Source organism: Pocillopora verrucosa, chromosome 14 (assembly GCF_036669915.1).
Source record: "Pocillopora verrucosa isolate sample1 chromosome 14, ASM3666991v2, whole genome shotgun sequence".
NCBI classification, from domain to species: Eukaryota; Metazoa; Cnidaria; class Anthozoa; order Scleractinia; family Pocilloporidae; genus Pocillopora; species Pocillopora verrucosa.
In genome coordinates this window covers 14,342,484-14,370,034 of record NC_089325.1, presented here as the reverse complement: position 1 = coordinate 14,370,034, position 27,551 = coordinate 14,342,484, and the positions used below count along the sequence as shown (strand labels likewise).

Sequence of the window (27,551 nt, the reverse complement as noted above, 5' to 3'; positions counted from 1 at the left end):
TAATCCTGAAAAAGACGGCAAGGAATGACTGATTCAGCCGACTGTGTCTATTTGACCCCTACAAGCGCGTTAACACGGTAGTATTTCGGTCAACCTTTTTATTGAAGTGGGAATATTGAATAATTGAGATCAGGAGTGTTTGATATTTGTTTTTATTTTTTTCGAGAATTGAACTTAACCACTCTTGATGACTTTTGTAAAGCTTGCGCCAGACTATAAACAGCTGATGGCAGATAAACGCACAATCAAAACAACGGATGTATTTACTGTTTCATATCATTAACGAGACTAAGGTTTGGGGTCCATCCGGTCCGCAAAGCTAAGGCAACACTTCGGTCGACGAACCTGACCAATAGTTAACCTGCGATCAGGTATTCTTTTTTCGCTTGATCGCAGGTTAACGAATGGTTTCCATAACTCAATGAATATTTGCTGTTTTGACATTATATCGCTATTGTTAACAATTGTGTCAGTATGCGTCGATACTTCGATAATAATCCTAGAATTATTATTTTCCGAAAAAAGAAGCAAACTTAAATTATTATCATAGGAAGTCATAACAAATCAATGTGAAAGAACCATCCAGATTGAGGAAGGGAAAAGGTTGTAAGGGAGATAATCCACAAACTTGAAAAATCACGGCCCGATTTGAAAATTTACTTTGTGGATTTGAATTACGATCATATTTCAATCCTGGACAAACTTTATGGAACATTCAGACCCATATTCCTAGAAAAATTACGAATTGACTTAATTGGTGGAAGAGGAAGTTAGATAGAGAGGGTGGGCGAGAGAGTGAGGAAGAATCTAGTCAACAATTGTGGTTTGTTTCAGTCTCTGAGCCTGACAGCAAATCAAATTTCCAATACGTTTTTATCAATTAAAAGAGCCTTCGATCCACCTTGGTTTAAAACAGAACCAATGTTTTCCACTCAAACTGATTCGATCATTCTTTATCATAACAATTTTCATGTCATCACAATTTTCTTACGTTAAGACTCTTTATAAATCTACTATCCTGTACTTAGTATATAATAACTGAGTCACGACACACTTTTTTCGTATAAGCATCAGTAGCAGATCAGTCTATATCCAAGTCATTATTTACACTACTTCAAGTTAAATCTCTCGTGTTATCATCACATTCATATTTTAACAATTAATTAGGCCACAATATTGTCTCTGTTCTGATGTAAAGTAATTTTTATTACAACATTATCGCAGAGAACTACTGAGGAAGTTATTCCAATATGCTTACACAAGTGGGTGTGAGTTAAGTGTGCTGTGACGACGACATGACAAATAAGTTTGCTGTTTAGATTATTTTTTTTCCCCGAATTAAAGTTAACGAGCCATTCATCAAACAATGATAAATTTCTGTCGTCGTCAGCACAATTAGCGAAATTAGATGTTGATTGTAGATTTGAGTCGCGCCATTAAACACGGATTGGCAAGCTTCACTCCAAGCGCTCAGTCACTCAGTTATAAATAGGTTTTGTGATTTTCCTTTGTCTCGCGAACTCTCACGCGAAATCCGCGAAAATTGAGTTTTTGGGATATCCGGTCCTGTGTACCTTTCGCGTCGAATGAGGGAAGCAGGGAAGCCCCATTTCCGGTTGTGTCTCCTTTGGCTGGTTGAATGGCAGGTGCTTGACCAATGAGAAAGCCATATGCGTCACGTGGGGTGTAAATTGTGCGTCACACAGCTGCCCGAAACCTCCGGATTCTTAGCGGATCCTAAACTGGTTAGTTTTTGTTTAGTGGGGAATCGAATATGTAGGGTTAGAAAAGCGAGGCTTCAAAATACGCTAACTTCCTCTCGAATTGTGTGAGGAGTCACCTCTTCCCTTCACCGCATAAGTGCTGGTTCTTCGCGTCTGGTCAATCTTCGCCTTTCGACAACTCAATTGTTGATGTTCTTTCGGAGAGTGGCGAAATCTCCTAATATATTGGGCACTACAGTTCCTGCCTTTTCCTATATTCTACGGAGATTTTTCGTGTTATGAGTCGACTTGAGACTGATCTGAGAAGCACTGGTCTTCATTCTAGGGGAATGTCGTCTGGGTAAGTTCCTCAGAGGGATTTGAGCTTTTATTTCGTTATGTGGTAGCAAGTAAATGTTCATCAAGATGGCGCATCGAAAAGACTATAGTTTGTTGACGATGTTGTGGCAGAACCTCATCATGATTTTGTCTGGAAAACAACATTTGTAGTCTTAGAAATCTCAGTTTTACAATGTGACCGAAGAAAGATAAAAGTTTTGGTGATCTGTCTATACAAAGGTTGAGTTCCATTCCGTGTTCATTTTGCCGCCCCCATAGAGTTTATGCAAAAGGATCGAGCAAGCTTCCGTACTTTATTACTACTTCTTCTAAGTTTCTTCTGGCACATAATTATCGCAACGTTTTGTACAATAAGTAAGAGTAACAGGCCGATCTACGACCGCGTTTTTGTTTTTTAATTGTCCCAAGATCACGGCGTCATTTTACGGTTTCGAATTATGCCAAGGCATTGTCGTAATTCTCGACATTTGGAACGTCACGTCTTTGGAAATTATTCTCGTAAGTCGTTAAACTGATATGTTCTATTCTAAACAATGAGTACCGATCGTAGTATTGCTCACGATTTAAAGGGTTAAAGTCTTTTGTTTGTGGCATTTTCGCTCGCGATTTGAAGCAATTTATATTCTTTAGGCCTAATATCAATTCGAGACATTTTCCTTCGGGAGTTCATTTCATCGTCTGTAATTTCATATCGCAAGGTTACATAGAGGGGGACAGGAGATTTTCTGGTTATTGATGAATTTCCAAGAGTTTACCTGATAATTTTTTTAAGCATTACACGAAGCCAAGTCTAGTTTAATATGTTTTTTTTTCGGACTGTTCCCTTTTCTTTATTGCTTTATTGAGGTAATAACGATTTTGCCGTAGGAATTGATTCTAGTCCATTCGCACGTCCGTGATAAATAAACCAGGTACATTCGATCATTTTGCTCATTGTAAATCGTTTTTCCATTTTATTCGATGACTGCATATAACCAAGCAAATCCTAGGTCTTTTTTCAGTGATCTTATGCTTCATATTCTCGATTATATTAGAAAAAGGTCAAAAATAGATCAATCCCCTTTTCTAAGAATTCTTCTACTGTTCAAAGGGTTCGCTTTTTTGGCGTTTTTTTTTTGTATAATTCGTCTTTAAAAAAAAGACTGGCGACGGATGGCGTGGTATTCGAGTTACAAGACTTCAGACTTCCCACTAAAGTGTTCTTGGGATCTATTGTCGATATTTAGGTATGTACGAAATTTTGGAAACGGCTCCTAGATCAACGTGTGTGAACATTTGCTATGGTTCGTTCACTTTATTTATTGCATGCGGTGGCAGGAAATGTACGGCTTATTACTAGCTACAATCGATTCATAATCAATTATTCTAAACTTCCCGAGTTTGGGTATGGAAATCTTTTCTTTCTGACAAATATACTGAAACCGCACTTAATCAGAAGTCAGCGTTACTGGAAAATCAACATCTGTATCATACCTGCCAAGATGAAATGTGTTCCATCGTGCAGTGTAAGAGTACTATATATTGAAAGACCTTGATGTTTAGGCTTCTAATACAGGATTTCCAGGTCAGACGGACGCGTGCCTTACACTGGCAATGCTAGTTTTATTGCTGAATCATATGTTAGGGCAACCGAGAGATTCGGCTCATGTCATGTTGGGGCATAACTTTACACGGCTCTTTGTTTTGTTAACACCGATTTTAAGTAAACAACAGGACTTGCGTTGCATCTTTCCACATATGATTTGCGTTTCATTGATTATTTGCCAGCAAGTAGTAGCGCTGTGTTGCGGGTAGTTTGCCTTATAAAGCTTGTCCAAACATTCACTTCTATCATCTTCATATTCGCTTCGCTTGGCTTTTTTTACTAGTTTCAAGGTGGTAATATTATTCAATATATTTACCACCGCCTCGGGGGACGTTAGTTATCGAACGAAATGCACCTTGTAAGGTCAGAAGATGATCACTTCTTCCGCTGCTATAGCCGTTGGTTTGCTGTAACATTTTGATAGGAGTTAAAAGTTTATTTGGAAACACCCACTTGCTCTGATCTGTTTCCAAACAATTGTTTTTGATTGAAAGAAGCTGTTATGTACATTTCTTTCTCTTAAAAATGTAGTTAAGTGTCTGTCATTTGTTATTCTTTCCTGTTCCCAACCATGTATGGTTGTGTTTTACTTAGTTTTATTTAAACCTCTTAATAGTTTGTCCAAACCCTTACAAGGAATCATCCAAGGTTTCTAAATCTGTGTAAAGGGAATTGTCCTCATTGTTACAAAAACAACTCTGAGCATCTTTGTAAGGTTTAGTCCTCTGTAGTTGGTCCTTAACTGTTTTATTGCCTTTATATTACCAAACACATTTATAAATGACATGCACACTTCAGGAATAATGTTGTTTCAGAATTTTTCCTTCAAGCCTGTAGCATCCTCAAGATTTATTGATGAGAGTATCAGTTATCTGTAGAGAAATTGTGCACAGTTGGTTGTCTTCATGTGAATATCTGTGTTGCCTTTTTTTTTAGGATGTCAAACAATATTGTGTGAGGTGCACTTATGTCTTAAAAACCAGTTGTCATGCCCTCCTCCATGTGTTGCTAGCGCAGTTGTTAATAATATTATGACTAAAGTATTAGTGTAATCAAAAAAATATTTTGAATTGTTGCAAAATGTTAATAAGTTCATGGAATGAACCATTGTGTCTCTTTGCATTGGTCTTTAGGTAATATTTTAAATGTCTTTCATCTGTCATTAGATGAAGTTTTTTTTTTTTTTTTAAATAGAAGTTGCCTTTTGATTGTGCCAGTAAAGTGGCCAAAACTTGACCAATTGGGAATATTTGACACCAAAATAGAGACAGTAATTGCTGCTAAACAAGATTCCAATTAGCTTTTTGATCTTCTGTTTTAATTATCTGTTTGTGGTGTAATTTGCTTTTGTTGGAAATCAGATTATTGCACAATCTTGTGCAGAATTCCGTCTATGCTGAAAAATAACAAATACTTTACTTTGTACTATTTTGGCTTGGAGATCTACTAGGTGCAAAAATGAAGCCTTTTTGGATTATAAGATGTTGGTTTCTAAAATCTTATCTTTTAAAGTGTTCCTGATCTTTAGATTGAGACATCAAACATGGGAGAATTGTCCAGCTAAATTTCAATGGTTTAAGCCATTTTTTATTTAGACCTTGAGCTGAGCTTCACTTTTTTAGCTGAAATCTTGCTAGGCTGTACCTATCTTTGAAGAATTTGGTTGTTGCACCACCCTTCTGAAAGCAGGAAAAGTATCTACTTTCTTATCACTTTATTCCTCATAATGATATATCTTAATTCTACTAGTTTGATACAGGATCATTTAGTAAGCTAGTAACTAAAGTAATGAACTTATTCATCCATTTAAACTCAGGATTTTCATTAAAAAGTAGTCTTCTCCCAGAAGTGATTAACATGTAACTTCTCCCCACAATATTTATACCTTATCCAGCAAACAGGTAATGAGAATACACAAACTTATCAGGTAGAGTTTGTTGTCTTGATATAACAACAAATTCTCATAACTAGGTTGTAATGAAATGTGTAGCAGCTAGAGGGGAGAATTAGCAATCAGATCTTGGGAGTGAAAGGGTTAAAGACATTAAAGCAGTGGGATGCAGTTGTTTGTTAGTTTGTATTTGTGTCAGTGTGATTGAAGATTCTCAAAAGACTTGTGCAATTTCTAGTGAACTTGAGGCACCAGTATTACAAATTATTTTTGGAAATCCTTCAAATTGATTGCCCTTATTTTAAACAGTACCTATCTGCTCAAAAATAGTAATTTGAATTGCAGTTGAAATTTGACACTTCTGATTATGATAAATTTTGTAACTCTTTGCCAATCCTATTGTAATGTTGTGATTTTTTTAGAGATTATTCCCAAAAAAAAATACTGCAATACACACCAGTTGTTCTTCAAGGGTTTGTCATTCCTTTTAAGTGAAGATTATTCCACGCTCTTTTCATGTTACCTGTCACTAATGGATCTAAATTTGACTAAACCTGTGTATCTGTTCCCAGGTTAGCTATTCATGAGAGGGAGAGAAAAGAGGCACAAAGAGAAAGGGCTAAATTACGGAGGTCAGCTTCGGTAAGTGAGGTTTTTTTTGCTGTGTCCAAACATTTTGAAGAAATTTATTAGGAACAATCTAGAAACAGTGCTAGTCAACCGGTCCAGCACCTTCGTATAAATATGTCAGTTATGGTCACGATGTAAAGATATTTGCGAAGTCTGTATATAGGTTAATGGACTTTAGCTGTTATTTTGAGATTCTTCTCAATAAGTTTGTAAGCATGATAGTCAGATTTAGCCACATCAGAATCTGTTTGACAAAGCAGAAGCTTTCATATCCATCGAGGTTGCACTTTTGGAAGATGGATAGTCAGGAGACAAAGGAAATTATTTCATGTCTGGGCAGGATTTAAACTCTTTTTATGCAAGTGGTTCTTATGAATATTCTTTCCTTTGTTCAAGTGGTCACGTTTGACAATACTGTCTTATTTTTGTGGAAATACTCTCTTTACTGAGACTTAGTGATTTCATTGTAAATGATAGGAATTGCTGGAGGGATAGTCTCATTTAGCCAAATGTTTAAATTTATTTTGGTTAAATTTATGAGCTATGGAATCTAGACTCTTCGCTCTTTTTTTTCCTTCTTCAAGGAATTGATTACAGAAGTATTGTATATTATGACTAGATATCTTGCTAGCAAAGTAGCAAACAGGTGATTTTTGTAGCAAATATTTTTGTGAACTTATTTGAATTTGATATATGGTGAATCTCTTATTCTAATTTGGTAGCATGGTAGTTTAAATTTAGAATGATTTGTTTTTGTTTTCAAATGACAAAAGGCATCCGGCTTGTAACGCTCTAAATAGGGTCAACTTGCGTAATCTCCTAATTGGATCAGACAGGGATTTTTTTCTGGAAGTTTTAAAATGGAATATAGTGTAGTTATGAAAGATAGTTGCTTCCTTACAGTAAAATTAAATTGTTGCTTAAGATACAGATACAGGTAGCACTCTCCCTAAAGACCCTTGCTGATAGTGAAGATATTATTTTGCTTGTTATGCATTCCACTAGGCTAACCAGAGATTAGTTCTGAATGTAGGTTGAAAGATGCACATTTTTTTTTCCTGTTGGTTTAATTGTGTCATAATGCAATAAGATACTGAGGAGCTTTTTAAATTATGATGAATGAATGAAAAAAATGAATTTTTTATTTCTTAGAGAAATAGTAATTTTGAATCTGTTTTGACTCCTCAAGGTTCTCAGAAATTTTGTAACCAGCTTTGCACTTTTAAAGAGCACTGTAAAGATTTTCAATAACCCTGGATAACTTGTTACTTATTGGTAACATAATCAACATTTACCATGACAATCATTATGTTATTACACTGTGTTTATGTTGCCTTTTCAGAACACTAGTGACCGCCCTTTATTTGCCGAACCTAGGAAGGTATGCAGAACAGTGATTAATTTATGAATGAGTGTGTTCTGTAGTGTGAATTGTTTTGTTTTGATCGATTTTTTGTCTTTCTGAATGTTAATAAAGGCCTGTGTAGAGTCACTCTGTTCATAAATCGATTCACACCACTTCCCACTTTCCTAATTCCCATCCAGATTCCATGTATGTTTGTACATATGAGAGCCCTTTCTTGAAGTCAGCAGGAAATCATCTAAAGCCAACTGCAGCAAAACTTGTATAATTTGTAACAGAAATCATACTGTTATTTATAGGATAAAATAGATTTTCCCATGTCCCTAAATCTGAACTATAACCAGAACAGATATTGAAAAATTTTGCTCATGATCATGTGAGGGTACATGATGTAGATAACCAACATCACTTCATTTCCTTCAAGCTATGTAAATTGAACTCTGTTTTTTGCCTGAGTGGTGTTTTAGGGGAAAATGTATTTTGTCTCGCTTGTTGTTTTCATATACTTTTGATCCTTCTGTGGTTGCAAAGTTTGTGGAAAGAAAATGTCATTTTAGAAGTTTGGTTCAAAGGTGCTTGATTGCTCTTAATCGTATACCTCTTTTTGGAACTAAGAAAGTATAATTCATTTATTTGAAGGTTCAGCCATCAGGTCAGGACGCCCTTCAGCAAAAAATCCAGGTAACAAAAATTTTTACATTTTATTTTCAAGCTGAGTGTTTGTTTAGTGATATTTGTGATGATGTGTATGGTTAACTCCTTCTCCCAAGATCTGATTGTTAATTCTCTCCTTGAGCTGCAACACGTGTTTCATTTTAAATGAGGTACAAGAATTTGATGGTAGATCAAGATAACAACTTCTGCCTGATAAGTCTGAGTATTCCAATTACCAGTTTACTGAATTTTGTAAGGTAATATTTGGGAGAATTCACAGGTTAATCACTTTTGGGAGTTTAAAGGGTGTATGTTATTATTTTTTTTTACCAACAGGCCACACTTGGAACTTATGACACCATTGCACCTGTTCTTCAACATCACAATCATTTGATTGGAATTCCAAGACTTCCACCAACACCTGTTGAAGGGCAGAAGTTTGTTTTTGATCGCCATAAAGGCAAAGATGCAAAATTGTCTCCCAAGAACCACAAACTCAATGGAGTCATAAATGGCACTGGACACTTGGCCACTAAATCTCCTCTTGTAAAGTCTAATAACACGATTGCTCCCACCAAGAACTCAACTCTAACACTTTCCAAATCTCCGACTCGTAGTAATGAAGCTATCGCCCCTAAAACAGCTGATACAAGGAAAGTTCCTTCAAATGTAAAGTCTCCAACTCCTAAGGAAGCAGCTGTATCGAAACAAAATAGTTCAAAGAAGACTTTAACACCTGTAAAGGAAGCCACGGCTATTAAAACAGCTGAATCAAAAAGAGTTTATCTCAGTTAAAATCACCAACTCACAAAGACAGTACACCAACAAAATCAGCTGAGATGAAAAGGACTGAGATAAAGCCAGTTGTTAATGGCAACATTAAATCTCAGCAAAACTTTGAAAAAGAAAAGGATAAATTGGTCAGCAAAGTTAAAGGGATAAAGGATGAGAAAAGTCTTGCCGAGGACCTGAACAGTGATCACCACAAAAGTCACAGCCAAAAGTCAAGTGCAGCCTTAAAGGGAAAACCTCCAAAAATCAAACTCTCCATGCCTGATAGGTAAGAGGGCAGCAAGCCTCAAGATTATTAACCCTTTACAACCTAGCATCAGTTTGCATATTCTCCATACTGTTCTCTATACATTTCCTCATGTGCTGGCAAGGAGAATTTGTTTAACAATTCAGAGGGTAATCATTTCCTTTATTCTCATGACCTTAACATTTGATTCAGGGGTGCTTTATTTTTCTCTTATCATTCTGTACAGTTGTAATCTGACAGTGTAATACTAAGTTCACTCAGCCAAATCCACCAATCACTGAATTGAGCACAATAACCATAGCAACAACTAATGATCCTAAAAAAAGCTGGGAAATTTCCAAAATAGAGGAATAACTATTTTAGACAGTCTCTTCTGGAGATGTTTGTCCAGAGATGTTTGTCTAGAGATGTTTGTCAGGAGATGTTTGTCTGAAGATATTTTTCTGAAGATGTTTGTCCTAAATGTTTGTCCTAATTGTTTGTCCTAATTATAACAAAACTTCACATTGTCCAATTCTGTCTGTAATCATACTTGTAACTGATAAATCAGACTCCTGCTTTGCAGACATCTGATTTTGTTAATCACTCGTATGATTAAAGACCAAAGTGGACTCCACTCACTTCTATTATCATTATTAATCAGTCAGACCAAGGGTTAAAAGTTTTTGTTTTTCCTTAACCCTTTAATGCCCAAGATCTGATTGTTAAGTCTCCACCTTTGCCACTACACATTTCCTTGAAATAAGTTAATATGAGAATTTGATGTTAGATTGAGATAATAACTTTTATCTGAGAAATTTGAGTATTCTCGTTACCTATTTACAGGATAATGTTTGGATAGTTTAGGAAGAAGTTGCATGTTAATCACTTCTTAGAGTTAAATGGTGAACATAGAAAAATATGTGTGGTTCTTTATGTTAAGTATGAACAGTTTTCCCTGTGTTGATGTTTTTTAAAATTCTCAGCCCACCTGCACATGTTTTGTGTAATAATTAGTCAACAGGAGGTAGGGAAAAGCATTGCTTCCCTTTGCCCATTTTTGTTTAGGTTATTTTTCCTGATTGCCTCTGGCTTCTTTTTTTTCCCCTTAGGAATCTACCTGTGTCTTCAGTCAAGGTATGATTGTTTATTTTGTATTTAACCTTGTCAGTCCTTGAGATAACTTCCCCAAGATCTCCTGCCACAATTTCAAATTTAATGCCATAATTTTGCCAAAATGTCAGTAAATGAGTACTTATTTCATGACCTGTAACCTTTAATGCCAGCTTGATCAACTTTGAAGGATAAGGTTGGCAAACAGTCTAAAAATTACATGAAGTGTCTGATACAACTGTGGCTTGTGTTTTGCCTTTTTTTTTTTTTTTTTTTTTTAATTTCACAACGCAAAAAAACCTACAGTGGTGTGCATGAACACAAACTGTTATTTTTGCTTGAGGAAGTCTTAGAACCATTGTTTATCTTCTGTAGGTGGTATTATTGTTGGTTGAATTACCAGTTTCATTCCTCCCACTCAAGAGTTCCAAATGAAACTGAAAGAGGGGTCTGATACAGTGCACTACTGTTTCGTTTAAATTTCCTCTTCAGAGTTAAAGCTTGTCCTTTTTATTTTGTCAGTGTTACATTTGGAACAGTAATGCTAACAAACTGTTGTGGATTGAGGGAAATATGCCTATATTTATGCAATAAAACACTCTAGATTCTAATGGGGAAAAAATTTTGTTTTGGCTTCGTGTGATATGTTAGCTTCATCTCCTCTTATAACAGATGTTTGTTGTTCCATTTCAAATTCCATTTGTTTCCCTTTTTGTAGTAGTTCTACTATCAGAGCCATTTAATTGTGATAAATTGTGTTAGTAATTCTGCAAATTTTTAGACAAAAATGTCTGATGTTGACTTGGGTGAGTGTGGTGATTTGCATAACGGATGTCTAAATATAACATTTGCTGATTTTAGAATCTACTTTACTACACTGGATGACAAACGAAGGCTGTTTCAACTAAACAAAAAAAAAAAATCCTTTTAGTCTAAATGAAAATAATGTGTGCCAGGTTTTTTATTTTTCCTGTGGTTGTGTTGTGATTTTAGCTTCCTTTGACTATCAGGAAAATATCTTTGTCAGAAAAATATCAAACCATCATTTTAGAAGAAGACTGCTGTTTTTACTCTGGCCTCTAATGGGTTTTCTTGATCATAAATTTGATGGTTTGTTGATTTTAGCTTGGCCACACCCTCTTCTTCTTCTTAGTGCATCCAAATAATTTCAAGGCACAATTGCACAGATAGAGTCACTCAGTTGTATCATTTCTGTTTGTTTCTTTTGAATGCATATGTCTTGTAGCCTTTTATTAGATCTGTCTTTTTCAAACTTAAGCCAGTAATAAAGTTTTAAATTAATAATGCAGAAGGTAATTTCTTATTGAAGAGTCAGAAAGTCTAGGTATTGATTAAAAACTGTTGAGCAGCGGCATAAGTGTATTTTTCAAAAGTTTAATGTGCGAAAGAAACACATTTCAAACAAATGCTTGAAGGTTTTATTTTGGTCAATCAATACAAAGTTTGCACACAGCTTTCATTTAATAGGACTCCTGGCATATTAAAAACTGAAACTGAAAACCTAAAATGCTTTTATTAATTATATCTGGTGCCTTCAGGATACATTCATGACAGGCAATTTCTATTAGACGAAAGGGAGATTCTCTAGATGGAATTAGAATTTTGTTGACACAATGATCTGAAGCAATAGTGATTCAGGCGTCATTTATTGAAAGGGCTGCAGGTGAACATTGTAGCCCTGAATGCAAAAAGTTCTTTCCTTCCTCCTTTTTTTGAAATAGTCTCTGGTAATTTCTCTTTTTATCATTTTCATTTTCCCCTTGGATTTTGTATTTTTCTGTTATCTAGGAAATGATTTTAGGATTCATTGTCTGTTGAGATATCCTTTAAAAACCTTTGCTCTTTTATGGTAGTCTACAAACACTTAAAAATCAGCTGTTGTAAGGCAGATAACAGTGGCTCTGTGATCTAGATACTGTTTAAATTCTGTCAAATTTACTTCCTTTTCATTTATGTCTTCCTCCCTGATTTTAATGAGGAATTTTGTGCCCACTAAATTTCTTTTTTTTTTCATTTTCACAGAATTTAGGTGTTATGTTTGTAGTCAAGACCCCTTTCTTTGTCTCAACAGTTGGTGTTGCTTTATGATCTGATCTTTCAACTCGATTTATTTAATGGTTTGGGTGAATATTTTCTTCCTTTTACCCAACAGCAAGAAAATCTTTCCATGAGTGATCAGCCAACCAACGTGGAGAAGATTATTGAGGTAATATGTTTTGTTTTGTCTTACTTTACCTTACATTGTAAGTGGAACAAAACATGCTCCTTTAGAGCATCTTTTGAGAAGAGACATTTAAGAAGAGATGATCATCAACCGCAAACTCGTTAGTGACACCTAGATCGAGGTTAAAATTTTATGGTGATTGTGCTTTTTTCGGTCTGTGCCCCTAAACCTTGGAATAATCTTCCAGAGCATATAAAATGTAGTTTAAATCTTACATTTTCTAAGAGCAACCTTAAAACTTATCTTTTTAAGTGCTATTTTAATTTGTAGTTTTGTTTTAGTATTTTTTGAATCTATTATTTACTAAGTTACTGCTTAAAACATTTTATTGTAAAGCACCTTAGAGCTCTAGAATAGGGTGTTATAGAAATTTTTGTATTATTGTTACAATTATTAATAAGAAAGATTAATTCACTGTATTTTCTGTCCTTTGCATTCATACACAAGTTGGTAATCTCTCTTTGACTTCATTGAATAGCACATGCACTATGGAAGTTCTGTGTCTGATACTTTTGCCACAATGAAAATGATAGATCTCATTTAGAGATGATAATTTCTGAAGGCAGTTTAGTTGAATGAACGTGCTGTTGATATCTGTGTTTTCCTTTTCTCATGTGAAACATATAATTGGGAATGATGTTCTCAAATAGTAGGGAAATGGACTTTTTAATCCTGAATCATAGGTAGAATGGAGCAGATGTTGTGAAAGATAGACATAAATTTTAAGTATAATGCTTATTAAACATATACATTAAGGTAACTTGAATGAATAATACAGAGGTTGTTTCAGTGGTGACTTTAAACTTAAGCTACCAGATTAGTGTAGTTGCACCATTTTCTGATTGTAAATGGATGACATCAGTTTAAAGTTCAGAGTTTGTTTTAGAAGAAATGATCTACTGTATGCTGTATGCCTCATCTTTATTTATGGTCATTTTATATAAATGTACTCTTCATTTCACCCTCAGTCTACTTGAAGTAACAATTTTTAGACATCTACAACTGTCACTCTCCATTTGTTGTACATTTACCATCCCTCAATGTTGTGAGTGAAACCATGATTCAGTTGATCTGGCCATTTTGTAACTTTTAAATCCCCTTGTCTGTATTTGATTCATACTGTTTTGGTTTATTCTGTTGTTGCTGTTCATGGGAGAAAAAATTGCATGTGTTCATAATTATTGTGCATAGTCTGCCTTAATTCAAACCTTAAAAATCTGCTAAATTACTCTTTCATTTTTGATAAGTAATATCATGAAATGTTTGTCTGAAAGAAGATTTAGTTTCCAGGGTGAAACCAAGGGGGAAAAAAGTGGAAAAGACAGCTTGTAGAGTACTATTGTACCACAAACAAACTTTGATTAGAATAATTGACTTATATTAAGAGGATTATGCAACCCCTTCAGTGCTCAATGCTGAGACAATTGAGGAGAGAGTGGCAATTTTTTGAAAAGAAAAGGAAGGAACATTTACTTAATTGTAATGTATGTGAATGGTAATGTCTCTTTGATTCTTACCATGGATCTAATATCACTAAGTACTTGAAAATATCTTCTTGCCAAACAGGCAACTTTTGTTTGTTTTTGCAAATTTTTTTCCTACTCACCATGGTGACATAAGTAGAGGCCAGATTGCATATAACTACACACTTACCCCTTCCTCAACTCAACATTAACCCTGTTTCATGTTTTCAGTAGACTACCTTTTTTTTGTTTTGGCTTAGGGGAGGATTGGTGTGCAGTTGCTTTGACACTGATATCAATCCCATCATACATTCTCTGACCCAAAATGTTTGTTTATTCATTTATCTTTGTTTGTTTGTTTGTTTGATAGGAGATGCAGCAGGTGGCTCCACCGCTCACAGGAATCCACACACCAATCAAAGGAGGCAGCTCCATCTTTGCTTTTCATCGTATTCAGGAACATTCAGTGCTTCCAGCTTTAGCAACAAAGAGAAACACAAGTGGTAAGGGGGCTGAGGGTGCATTTGTTTAGTGTGTGCACTTCTGTTCTGTCAGTTTAGTTACCAATGCTTTCAGAGAATTTAAAACTTGAAGATGATAGGTGAAAAACCAAGTTGTAGTTTTCCCCTGTAGATTGATTGTTTGCTGAGTTAGTACTATTAAAGGCCAAAACAGAAAAAAAATTACAGTCGGAAAAATTGACCTGACAAATCTTGCGAGCTCTGTTGGCAATAATAATTCAGCATTGTTTTCTGTGTGAGAAATGTTATTTCCTGAAGTGTATGATCATTTTTGCATCATTTTGATCCAAACTTCTTGTTTGTTGACAAATTGGGAAATGATTGCAAAAGAGCTCATGGAAAAGTTGTGATTTTGGTAAGGCATTAACCTCGTTGAAAGACAGCTAGGTGAATGTGCCTTTTTTTTTTTTTTTTTTTTACTGAGGTGGTCTCTGCTACAATATGAACCTCTTTAGCACAACTTTTATGCCTGTGACTTTTTCCTTTTACATTGCGTTAAATAGAAAGCATTGAAGGCAAGAAAGAAAGTGGGAATGATGTCGTTTTGTTGGATGATGATCTAGTCCTGACTGATGACAGTGATGATGAACATGTAAGTTTTTGTGTTTCCTGTTGTTATCTTTTGTCAACTGTGCAACTTCCTTGTGTGACAAAGAAAGAATTCCCCCCCACAACATTAACACAAAATCGGGTGATGAGAGTAAAAAAGGATAAGCACAAGGGAATTATTAGATCTAAAATCAAATTCTCTGAACTAACACCCTAAGAATTGTACAGCAGACAGTAAGGAGAATTACTAGTGACATCTTGGGACTGGAAGTGTTTAAGGACAATCTGGGCCATATGCAGTTAATCACAAGGGTTGAAAATAATCTTTATTCAGCAATAAATCTTAAACTCATCTGTATGAAATTATGTTAATTATTGTTGTGCTGGTTTCTCCCACAGGAACACCCAGTTACAAGTACGTCACCCTCCAAGGATGACAAGTGAGTACTGCATTTTTTGATAGACATGCTGAAGTTTAACCCTTTGATTGTTAAGAGTGACCAACATCTAATTTCTCCTAATAATATCACCCCTGATTCAAACACTAAGGTCACAAGAATACAAGAAATGATCACCAACTTGAGAAGCTTTTGATTGTGAAACACATTCTCCTTGTCAGCGCCTTAGGAAACTTATAAAGAACAGTAGGGAGAATAATTGCACACTGATGTTAGGGTGGAAAGGGTTAAGAAATGTGGCTAACTGTAATGTTGTGGGAATGAAACAAAGGAAAACATCTGTTCTCTACAGGAATAAGCCTGTCTTATCTGGTTATATCAGGATCCTGTGTCTGTCAACAAGTAGATCCCATAATGCCATGCTAATGTTCAGTAAATGATCCCAGATGATGTGAAAATGTGGTAAGAACCAAAAAGGTCCTGCCACGTTTTGAGGTCCCGTGTGATCTGTTACTGTACAGACCCACAGCAACATTGAAACTTTTTGTTTTGTATGAGGTGTGTGTTCACTTTCATCCACTTATGTTGCAATGCTCTTAATAGGACTACTCGTCATCGTTCCCATTCAACATCATCTAGTGGAAGTAGTAGTGAGGACAGCGACTCAGACAGCAGTGATAGTGATAGTGATAGTGATTCTGACTCTAACAACAATACTAAAGACAAAGACAAATCAGGGAAATCTCCTGTTCATGAACCATCATCCTCTCCAAAGGTAAGCTAAGGAGAACACTACAGCCTGTACCAAATTGTTTAAAAGCATATAATCATCTAGAGGCTCATAATAGGAAAAAGTATACAGAAAAACACACTGTTAACCCTTAAATTCCCAGAAGTGATACACGCTGTTAACCCTTAAATTCTCAGAAGTGATAAACTTGTGACTTCTCTCAATGATTTCTTTTTGCTATCCAGCAAACAGGTGATAAGAATACTTAAACTTATCAGCTGGAAGTTGTCATCTTGATCTAACACCAAATTTTTGTAACTTATGCACAAGAAAATGTGTTACAGATAGAGCAGAGAATTAAAAATCAAATCTTGGGAGTCAAAGTGTTAAAATGTGGTGGTTTACTGTTGTTGTTGTTGTTGTTGTTGTTGTTACACATCACAATTGCTAGATCAAATATTTTTTCTAAAGGAAAAATGCCTATTGGGCTAAAGTAGTGGCCTCCTTCACCTTCCAATGTGGCTTGAACTCCACATTGGGAATGGTGAAGTTGATTATCTTTTTTTCACTAACTGTCCTAAACAATTAAGTTTGTTTCTTTTCAGCATACAAGTGGACGAAACTGGGGTCTAAACCACTTTGCCAATGCACTCAATCAATCATCACCATCGCAAACCACAAAGACAAAACCAAGTCCATCAGCTGCAAACACAGTTGGGGGAGACGGTGTTCGCGGAAACCAAGTTGCTCCTGCTGCAAATAAGAGCTGTCTTAACTCTCATGTTGCAAAAAGCCCTGTGGCTCCTGTATCTGAGGAGAGCTTTTTACCATTTGCTGAAGGCCTTCCTGACCTCAGCCCAGACCTAAACCGTGGAGTGGACATTGAGTCATTAACAGCCAAGCTTGATCTTCCACTTCCAACAGACTTGAGTGTAGACTCTGCTGAGCCTGTAAGTACTGTCCCTGTTGAGAATAATGTCACAAATGTGAAGACACAACAACCTAAGGATGACAAGAAGGTGAAAAGGAGATCTTCAAATGTGGAGTCCAAGCTGAACACAAGCCAGGAGAAAGTTCTCACCAAAAATTCCCCAAAGAAACCCACAAAGTCCAAACAAACAGACTCTTTAAAGAATTCTACTGATCTCAAAGTTAGCAATCCTGGTACTGACGATGTTGTTAAAAAGGCTACAAAGACAACAAAAACACCAAATGGAATGGTCACCAAAAAATCATCCAAAAAGAAATCAGAAACCAAAGGTGTTAGTAAAACTGTTGTTAGCAACGAGCCTGTGAAGGAGACCAGTGAGGTTGATGAAGAAGATGTTTTTGTGGATATTGTTAGCGTTGAGCCTAGTCCGGGAATCGACAATAAAAAGGTGGAAGCTAAACAAACAACGAAATCAAAAGAGACTGAAAATCCGAAAGGAGTAAAAAAGAAACCTGTGACAACAAATGGCCTTAGTAAACATGTGAACGGAGATGGACTGTTATCTAGTTTGATATCAACAAATGGAAATAGGGATATTTTGGGAAAGAATGTTGAAATCACATATGATGAAGTCAACAAGCCAGAGTCCCTTATAGTAAAAATTGACTTGTCACTCCTCAAAAGGATACCACGGCTTCCAAGTAACGATCAGCCCAAACATTCAGTCTCACCGCCCAAGGTTGAAACCAATGGCAGCAGAGATGGCATAAGTTCCCCAGAAGTGAAGATTCGTAAGCGGAAATTATCAGAAGCAAAGTCAATAGAACAGGACATTTCCAAGAAAGTAAAAAGTAAAAGTGATGTGGATTCTAATAGGTAAGAGGAATTTGATGACCGTTTAAAGCAGTGCAGGGTTTGTGTGATTTGGTTGGGAAATAATTTCTACAATACCACATCTTTCAATGTTTTTGTTACATTGTTTTGGTTGAAAGATAAAAAAAGATGAAGGATATGGCTTTCATTTAAAAAGCAGTTTTCACCTGATGTAAAAGTGAATGTTTTGAACCTGCAGAACAAAGCCTCATGAGCAATCACTGACTTCAAGCAGTAACAACTCTCGCCCTTCAAAGGATGGCATGCGGAAGCGAAGTCCAAGCCAGGAAAAGGATTCTCATCGTATTAAGCGTCAGAGACAAGACATTGAGAACAGCATAGATCACAATTCTTTATCCAGTTTTCAGAATGGCCCTGTCAATGAAAATGGAATGGATGTAGTGGGTAATGGTGTAATTCCTCACACATGCTTGTGCAACAAAACCAGTGATGTTGAGAAGAAGAGAGAAGCAGACATTACAAGATTTTATGATCCAGAACCCAGAGTGTAAGTTTTAGGTTCATCTCTTTTAACCAGTTGCCTAACAGTTACAGCAAGTAGCACATAAGAGTAAACCTTAAACTCCAATTAGTGACCAAGTCAGAATTTCTCCTTACAACATCAGTACAATATTGAGCAGACAGGTGAGGAGATTAAGGAAAAATGTCAATTATATGATCTTTAGTTGTCCCAACACCAAATTCTTGGAGCTACATGTAAGATCAAAAGAATTATATGGCATGGCAGACTGTAAGGACAAACAACAGTGAGATTTTGAGCGAGAAAGGATTAAGATCTTTCAAAGAAGTGTTTACGATAATATGAGGGAAAAAGTCATTTCATTACCAGTAAATGTTTGGACATTGTTTAAATGAAAATGTTTGGAGTCACAAGAATGTTTTCTGTTTCTTGGTGAATCCTAATGAGTCCTGATGAGGTTACAACAGTACCAAAGATTATTCATCACTTTTTCAGACCCTACGGGCCAGACCACTACCTTGGGGAAGCCAAGAGACTCAAACACAAAGCTGATTCCTCTGTAAGTTTAAAAAAAAAGTTTGAGACATTTTTGATGAAGCTTTAAAAATGTGCTGATGTTAACTTACATTGTTTTGTAGACTGACAAGGATGCTAAAGCCTACTTGTATGTTGAAGCTGTCTTAAACTTTGCAAGATGCGGAAAAGCTATTGAGGTTTGTTTCATTTAAACTTAATATATATTTTGACATTTTTTCACCATTGAATGCCTCAGTCAGTGTTTCAATTTGTCTGTCTTCCTGCACTAGCTAATTCAAGTTTGATATTTTCTTGATTATCACAGCAAAATGAAGAGTCAGAATCACGTTCAGCATTTCAAATGTACTCTGAGACGCTGGATCTTCTCAGGTAACTAGATACTACATTTCACAAGGATCTTTATGTTAAAATGTGGGGTGACATTTTAGGGAGAGATTATATGTTAGTCACTCTTAGGGGTTGAGGGTTAAGATGAGTTAACCCTTTATAACTCCCAGAGGTGATCAACATGTAACCTCTCCTTGTAATAACCATACTTTATCCAGCAAACAGGTAATGAGAATTTTAAAACTTATCAGGTAGAAGTTGTCTTGATCTAACACCAAGTTCTTGTAACTAATTTACAAGGGAATTTGTGGTGGCTAGAAGGGAGGATAATTACATCTTGGTTGTTAAAGGCTGTCAATACTGAATGGAAAATGCTCAAAGAGGGTTTGATTCCCATAAGTTATGTCATTAAAACTCTATTCAGGAGAAATTTTTTCGCTTTTTCAGATACACAATGCGTAACTTTGTCAACCGATACACTCACAGATCAGACAGGGTTCCTGATAAAAGACTTTCTGTTTTATGGTAAGGCCTTAAACTATTTGATCTCAATCAGTTAGATTTTAAGTTATCTTTGCCTTGTTGTGACTTTGAAGAAATTCTTTAAACTTTGTTGATTATGGAAGTGGCAGTGTATCATCCTTCTAAATGTTTATGTTACAATGGATATGCAGTAAATGGTTTGAACATGGGGGTAACATGTGATATTACAGTCTGATTGTCTGGGTGAGTGTAGTCCTGAGAAGGATTGTTGTCAGTAGTGGTGACTGTTGTTTTTCGCCAACCTGAGCAAAGTCATTATCAGAGTCACACAATGGTTATGTTTATAGCTGGTATAAATTAGTGTTTTATTTCTATCTCTGATTTAGCATGAGAATTCAATCCCTTTTGTACATGAGGCTCTACAAATTAAGAAAGGATGGTGTTATGAAAAATGTTAAGGTAATGAAGGATATTCATCTTCTGCATGTTGTACCTGTTACATATTCTGTTCTTCTTCCTTTTTAAATTTCGAAGATTTTTCTTTTACTCTTAGTCAGAACAGTCAGAGATGTGTCAGCCCAATAGTTTGTGTGCTGGACTCTGGGTTGAGAGGTCTGGGTTCAAGACCAGGCTGGGTCATTTTGTTATGTTCTTAGGCAAAACACTTTACTTTCACCTTGACCTCCTCCATCCAGGAGTAGAAATGGGTAATGGGGAATTGTCAGGGAAGCCTGATGGAATGCTGGGCGGTAATGTTGCGATGGAATGGCATCCCATCCAGGGGGGGAAGTGGCATTACTCCTAATTGCATTATGCTATAGAACCTGGGATAAGTTGTGGCTGGATGGGGCACTAAGCTCTAGGATAGACTTGAACCTGTTCGATGTTAGTGGGAGTAACTGTTTCAGGGCAATGTTACTGACTTGTGTCTAATAAAAAAACTTTGTTTTATCACTTTACAGATGGTCACTGAACATTTTAGGGTAAGTGATAGAATCAGTTCAAGCTTCATTACCACATATTTTAAGTTGAACCAGTCTTGTGTGCTGTGGTTAGAGCAATATATGCTTAACTCAATTTATTAGTAGCAAACAATCCTATTAGATATTTAAGATAATATAAAATACAGTATTAGAGCAATTAAATTAAGAACCTCCCAGAAACTAATTCAGCCAGAAGTCAGAGTAGTTATGGAACAGAGGACTGCCAGATTTTGAGCCCAATGTGCTGAACTGAATGCTTGAAGAAGGCTCTGGTCTTGGAAATTTTGTTTGCCAGGCTCAAAAAAGGTTTCTTGACCCTTTCACTCCCAGGAGTGACCCACAGTAAGTTATTTCTCCACACAATTGCATTGCATTGCATTGGCATCCAGAAAGTTGAGGTGAAGAAAGACATCACCTCAGAGAATTGTTTGGTTGAGTGCTAATTTCTCAGTGCTAAATTTTAGGACATTTGTGGCTGAATGTGGGGAGAATATAACATGTGGATCTTGGGAATGAAAGGGTTAAGAATAAAGACATCTAAATTGCTCAGAGACAAACGTTGTTGCCAGTTGCACTTGAGTTCTCTTAGAGCTGTCCTTTATACTTGTACTTTAACCCTTTTAAGTCCCTCTAGTGACCAAGAAAGAATTTCTCCTCACACTATCAATACAATATCAAGCAGACAAGTAATGAGAATAAAGAAAAACACCAATTAGGGGATTATTTGTTGATCCAATTCCAAATTCTCCAAACTAACATCACAAGAACTGTATAGGAGACAGTAAGGAGAATTACTAATGAGATCTTGGGAGTTAAAGGGTTAATAGTGTGTAGTGTGATATTGATCCCTCTACAAGCTGCCATTGCTCTTTTTGTTTCAAAGGAGTATTATCTTCTTAAACTAAAATTTTTTGTGTTGGCTTTTTGAACAGGGTCCTCCGAAAAGCACTCAAGCTCCCTCACCTTATACATCAAACACAAAGTAAGCTACCCTTCTGCTGCAAATACTGTAAAAATTCACTGAAGTGTTGAAGTAAATTCTGCTTGAGTCTTAATTTATTTCACTCTGAGATAATTAGAGTTGATGTGTATTCCTTAGATACAGCAACTAATAGTCAAAGGGAAACCAGTTTTAATTTCAATGTCTTTTTTTGTTGTACTTGAAACTGGTTGGATGTTCATTCATTTTCTTTTTTTCCGTCCTCTTTGTATTATTACAACTTCTTTGTTAAAAAAAAAAAATTGTTTTATATGATAATCTAGTGTAATAAACAAGGTTGATAAATGTAAATCGGCTATCGCAAATATTTTCTAAAGCTGAAATACTAAGTGTGAGCTCTTGGTCAGATTGAAGTTTTGTGTTGTTGGATTTGCCTTTTTTTTTGGGGGGGGGGGAGTGGCTTTTTGTTTTGCGCGTTTGTTTCGTTGTGTTTGGTTGATTTTTATTGGAGCATTCTGTGGTTATTTCTGTAGGACAACTGGCACCCCATCACCCATGTCACCCACACCATCTCCATCTGGAAGTGTTGGCAGTGTAGGAAGCAGTGGCAGCAACGAAACAATGACCACACCTTCTCGAAATGGTAAACCCTCCACTGGGTCTAATGCAATGACATCGCCTGTCAACGTGTGCATGCCACAGAAGATTCACTCCTTGACACAGCAGCAAATTCTTGTGGTCAACAACTTGGTTTACAGTCAAGATTTGTGGGACCAAGCTCAACCTCTTGTGCTTGAATTTAGAGGTGAAATGACAAAAATCAGTGCCATTCTTTTCTTAACTTGAAAAAAAATTAGGTAAAGGCTAACCAGTGATTATTTGAACAAAAAGAGGTGCATCAGGCTTTATTTACTCTGAAATAATAGTCTTCAATTCCCTCATCAAGCTTTTCACCTGTTCTTCTGTATCATGGGCTTGATTTCTTCCCAAAATTTGCACCAAGCAGGAATGGTGTTTGACGGAGAGGCTTAGAAGTGATTGAGTCAGTGCATGACAAGTTTCACTTGCAGCATAAACCCATACCCCCACATTGAAAATTGATGGTGATATTTATGGGTGAAGTTTATTCCCTTCCCTTTGTTTGGCTGATGTAAATTTTTTTTGTCTGACAGATTTCTTTATGGATCTGGATCGCAACTGTGGACCTCTTACTCTTCACAGGTATTGTAGCATGAAGTGGTTCATTAGAGTGCTTTGGAATTAAGTTTTGTAGAAGCAAATGCAAATTACTACTAATCACAAGAGCTAGTTAGAAACACTTTTCAAAGCCAATGAGAACTCAAAGGAAAAAAAACAACAACCAAAGTGCTTTGAAGCCCAGGAAAATGTGGGCGACCAAGTCATGGTTGGTTTTAGTTTTGCATCTGATTGGTTGAGAGAGTGGTGCAAGTTTTCTGGACCAATCACAGTGTGAAGTAAAGCAAAACAAATGAATGCAATTTCAAATTATTTGTGATACTCAATTGAATATTGTTCTATGCTGGGAGTGAAGGCTTTTATTATTGTTCAAGCAAAATGTTAATTAATTTTGAGGCTTCCTTTTTGTCTTCCCATTTGTGCAGTATAAGTAAATTTACCCAGAAAAAGGGCTGGGAACAGTACTGATTCATTAAAATTAAATCGCTTGCAACTTAAACCATCACTCTTAAAAATGATAGTTTGTCTTGGGAAGTTTTTCAGCTCTAACAAGCAAGTTTTGTGCAAAAGGGGAAGGGACTGGGGGGTATTATCTTATAGCAATGTTTTCTCTTTGTTATTCATATTCTCCACACTGTTCTTTATAAATTTCCACTGGTACTGATAAGGAGAATTTGTGTGACAATCAGCGGCTTCTTAAATTGATGATCATTTACTTCACTCTTATGATCTTTATATTTGATTCAAGGGTGATACTGTAAAGAGAAATTAGGAGCCACTCACTCTTAGGGTTAAAAGCATTTGACATTTGATGACTGATGTACTGTTTTGTTTTGTAGTTCTATTGTCCATTTGTGTGGGTACATTCAAGAGGGACTGAGGAGACTTCAGGAATCACTGCAATCAGAGAAGGCTTCTAATTGCAAAGCTGTGGGTGATTGAGTGAAGAGATCCATTGTAAATTATCTTTAAAACCACAGAACGGCATGGAATTTTGGACATACAGTGTACTCACTCATGCAATGAACCGAGGTACAGCTCCATCTCAATAAACATAGGGTAGATATTTGAAGGCGTAGCTAATTTACTAATAATGAGGTATATTAAGAAATCAAATGCTTGGGCAAGCTCTACACAATCTGTTGATGTTTTGTCGGCAAGAGAAATTATTGATAAACATTATAGCACCCAGTGGGAAGTATGGTAATAGTGCTGCACTATATTAAGAATATTTGGCATCAGTTGTTTCTCAGAGAAGTGAATAAAGTAAGAGTATTATTCCTTGTAATTTGGTATATTTTGTAGAATACATGCAATATTTTTTCATATGGAATTGATAAATACAAATGAACAAGAAAACAAGCAAACAGAGTATATTGTTATCTCAGTAAGCAGGTCAGTCAGAAGAAAACCTCCTGTTCTTCAGTAAACATGTGATGTTTTTGCGAGGATCTTGGTGGTGTAGAATCAACCCATTCTAGTTGGAAAGGCAGGAATCTTTAGACTTCTTGTCAAAATTATAAAAAGTATGAAATGTGAATGGTGAAATTTTAAACTTTGCTACAGCAAAGTTTAAGATTATGAGTCAAAGCAACATTCTGATTGGAAGCTTTACCACAGCCACACATTTATGAGTTTCCCTTCTGTCAAATGTGGAAAGAGATTTTGAATGATGATGGGTTATTAACCCTTTAACTCCCATAAGTGACCAAGACAGAATTTCTCCTTACAATATCACTGCAATATCAAGCAGACATGTGTTGAGAATTAAAAAAAAAAAAAAAAAAAAACACTGAGGGGATTAGTAGATGATCCAATACCAAATTCTCCAAACTAACATCACAAGAACTACATGTATATGGCAGATAGCAAGGAAAATTACTAATTAGATCGTGGGAGTTAAAGGGTTTGCTTTCTATGCTTTACCAAGGTCTTTGCAATATCTCCAAAGAGTTTTTCGTAAAACATTTTTTGTGCAGCAGAATTTATGTGGAGTCTAAAAAACTTAGTTTCCTCAGTTGTCAAAGATGAGACAACTGGTTTTTATTCACTTTGGTCAGAGCAAGGCTGCATCTTAAACATCCTCTCATTTTTGGGTTTTTCACCCTCCTCTGTCTGAAGGTGTGCTTGAATTAAAGCCCCCTCTTCCGACAAACATTATCAATTTTCATGAAAAGAAATTAGCCCTATGAAGTCACCTGTCACCTTTTTTTTTTTTTTTCATTCTTTCACCTACCTTGGCCAACCTTCATTAGTGAGCATTTAGCTTTCCTGCTTGAAGAATAGGGCCATTAGACTAAAAACAAAAACAAAAAAAAACCACGCACACACACACTACTTTTGCGCTGCACAATTGAAGCTTTTAAAGCTTGTTTTAAATGTTAGTTTTCTAGGATACTAAGGAGGCAAAGGTTTTGATTTGCAAACTGTGAACAGTTTGCTTTAAAATAAAATGGAGTTGATGTTGTCGTAAAATGTTTCACCAATAACTGGAATGACCATCATATTCTCTGAATCCCTTTACAAAAAAGTTGTTTATGAATTCTCAGTTCAGACCTCCTCTTTTTGTTGTTTTTTTTTTCCTTGTTTTCACGTTAACAGAAAATTTATAGGGATTAATGTTTAAGCTGCAGCTGGCTCAATGAATTTCTTAGCAGATGTTCTTTTGACGTGTCCTTTAAATCTTGACCATTTAAAAGGTCGTCTGTTAAGGAGGCGTCTCTTATTTTGCCCACGAAGGTTAGTTTTGTAAGCTCCCTCCTGATTGGGTCTCTCTGTTGCCCGTATTTGGAAATGTATGTCACGTGTGAAGATTACTTGTAGAGCAGATCGCAATCAAGTTTATAACTGTACTATTTTGAAACTGCTAATATTCGACTCTAATTCATCACAGATTATATCATTTGTAGTAGGAGTATTATTGAATCGTGTACAGGTCTTTATTTTAGTATACCACTAAACAAATTTATGAAAGAAATTGGAACGAGGATTCATAGAAGATTTTTTGATTTCAAAATATTTTTCCGGGATGTTTTCCATTTATTTTGGGGATTACGTTTCTTTGAATAGGATATTTAAATCTTGGGAAGGTATTTAACCGTTAAAAGTTCTTATAAAGAGTCACACTTTAAGATTACAAAATTTTGTACGTTATTGATGCCAACTCTGGAAGGGGGCTTATTTTATGAGTTGGGAGGGGAGGGTTGGTAAGTGATGGTGCTTAGTAGGGGCTTCGCATTATGGATATTATCTTCACAGCTTTTCTTGATATAAGTAGAGATCATAAAGTCATTGTATAAACAAACAATAGAGTATTTCTGGTATTTTTCGGAAGTGAAACTATTTTTTACGACGGTAATTTTTACTCGTATTGTTTTTCTCGCGTTTTTAGGGGCTCTTTGTTTGTTCTTTGCGGTAATTTCATATTAAGATCATTTTCGTACCGTTTAAGTATTTAGTAATGTTTGTTTGTCAAGGCACTAGTTAGGCATTTTGAGCCCATTTTGTAGTCTTTAACCTTAAGAATTATTCATGCAAAGCTGTGAAGAATCGTCCTTTTCAGTACTTTTTTTTTTCTAAAAATGGGAGTAAGTTATTATAGTTTAAGTGTTTGGATCACACTGACAAACAATATTTCATTTTCGTGTCGACTCTTGACACAATTTATTGGTCAGCTAAAAGGAGTGGACCCGCTTTGTACAGCATAAATTTTAAGGTCTCATCAAACGAGCTTCTCCTCTATATCGAAAAGTTTTTTCGAGAGTGGAAAATTCATGCAATTGGAGAATTTAATTGACGTGCCGTTAATTGTGGAAAATGGTTTAAATCTTGTTATTAAGAGGAGTCCTCTTGATACTGTCTAAAAGAAAGCTTTATGTGTTTGGTTGAAAACAAAACGAAGTATTGTTTGTGTTCTAGTTTTGTTTTCTTCAAATGTGAAGTTGTTCCACAGTTAACTGTATGTCTGTAGATTCTCTTGAACAGTAGATAATCTTTGTAAGTTATACTTTCATCCTTCTGTCTGTCTGTGAACTGAGGTAATAAAATTATGGCATACTGTGTTTAATCTTGTCTTACAGCATCACACCTTAACATCATGCATATTCTCTATCCTGTACACTCTGCATTTCCTGTGGTACTGGCGAGGAGAGTTTGGTAAACAATTAAGAGTTTCTTCTACTAGTGATACAGTAACGAGAAATTACATGCTCGTCACTCTTGGGGGTAAAGTTTAAACTGCTCCTTCGAAGCTTTAATTCGCATGTTAATTGCCCAGGTGAACCGTCTATGCCTTTCTCGCCCCCTTCCGTGGACATTCCGACGCTGAAGGGAATCGGGGGGCATAGGTTCACTCTTCGAAGGGAAATAATTCTCCCTAATCTACGGAGGTCTCAAAGGTTAATCCCTGTCCCCCTCCCACGATGTTACGTTCTCTTACATTCCCCCCTCCCTCCCCCTTGCGCCTGCCTACATCGTCATACGTGGCTGTCTTCGTCTCTTTGGTCGTTTTTAAAAGTGGATGATCCGGGAGAGGCTTAACTACGCATGCCAGCGTCTATCATTTCTTTTAATGATC

The 27,551-nt window shown here is 36.1% G+C and overlaps 1 protein-coding gene across 1 annotated transcript; it reads left to right on the top strand.

Annotated features, from left to right (window-relative positions):
• The first annotated feature begins 1,710 nt into the window (after positions 1-1,710).
• On the top strand, positions 1,711-27,036 carry LOC131787197 (AF4/FMR2 family member 4). The gene is given in 24 exon segments (XM_059104287.2): positions 1,711-2,064; positions 6,112-6,181; positions 7,512-7,550; positions 8,172-8,213; positions 8,523-8,955; positions 8,958-9,246; positions 10,317-10,341; positions 12,491-12,544; positions 14,396-14,528; positions 15,050-15,138; positions 15,495-15,535; positions 16,097-16,268; positions 16,829-18,030; positions 18,227-18,535; positions 19,004-19,067; positions 19,147-19,221; positions 19,350-19,414; positions 19,820-19,897; positions 20,242-20,314; positions 20,818-20,838; positions 21,771-21,820; positions 22,312-22,583; positions 22,951-22,999; positions 23,815-27,036. Coding segments are annotated over 24 exon segments (3,810 nt in total). The 5' UTR covers positions 1,711-2,002; the 3' UTR covers positions 23,918-27,036.
• Positions 27,037-27,551: the final 515 nt, after the last annotated feature.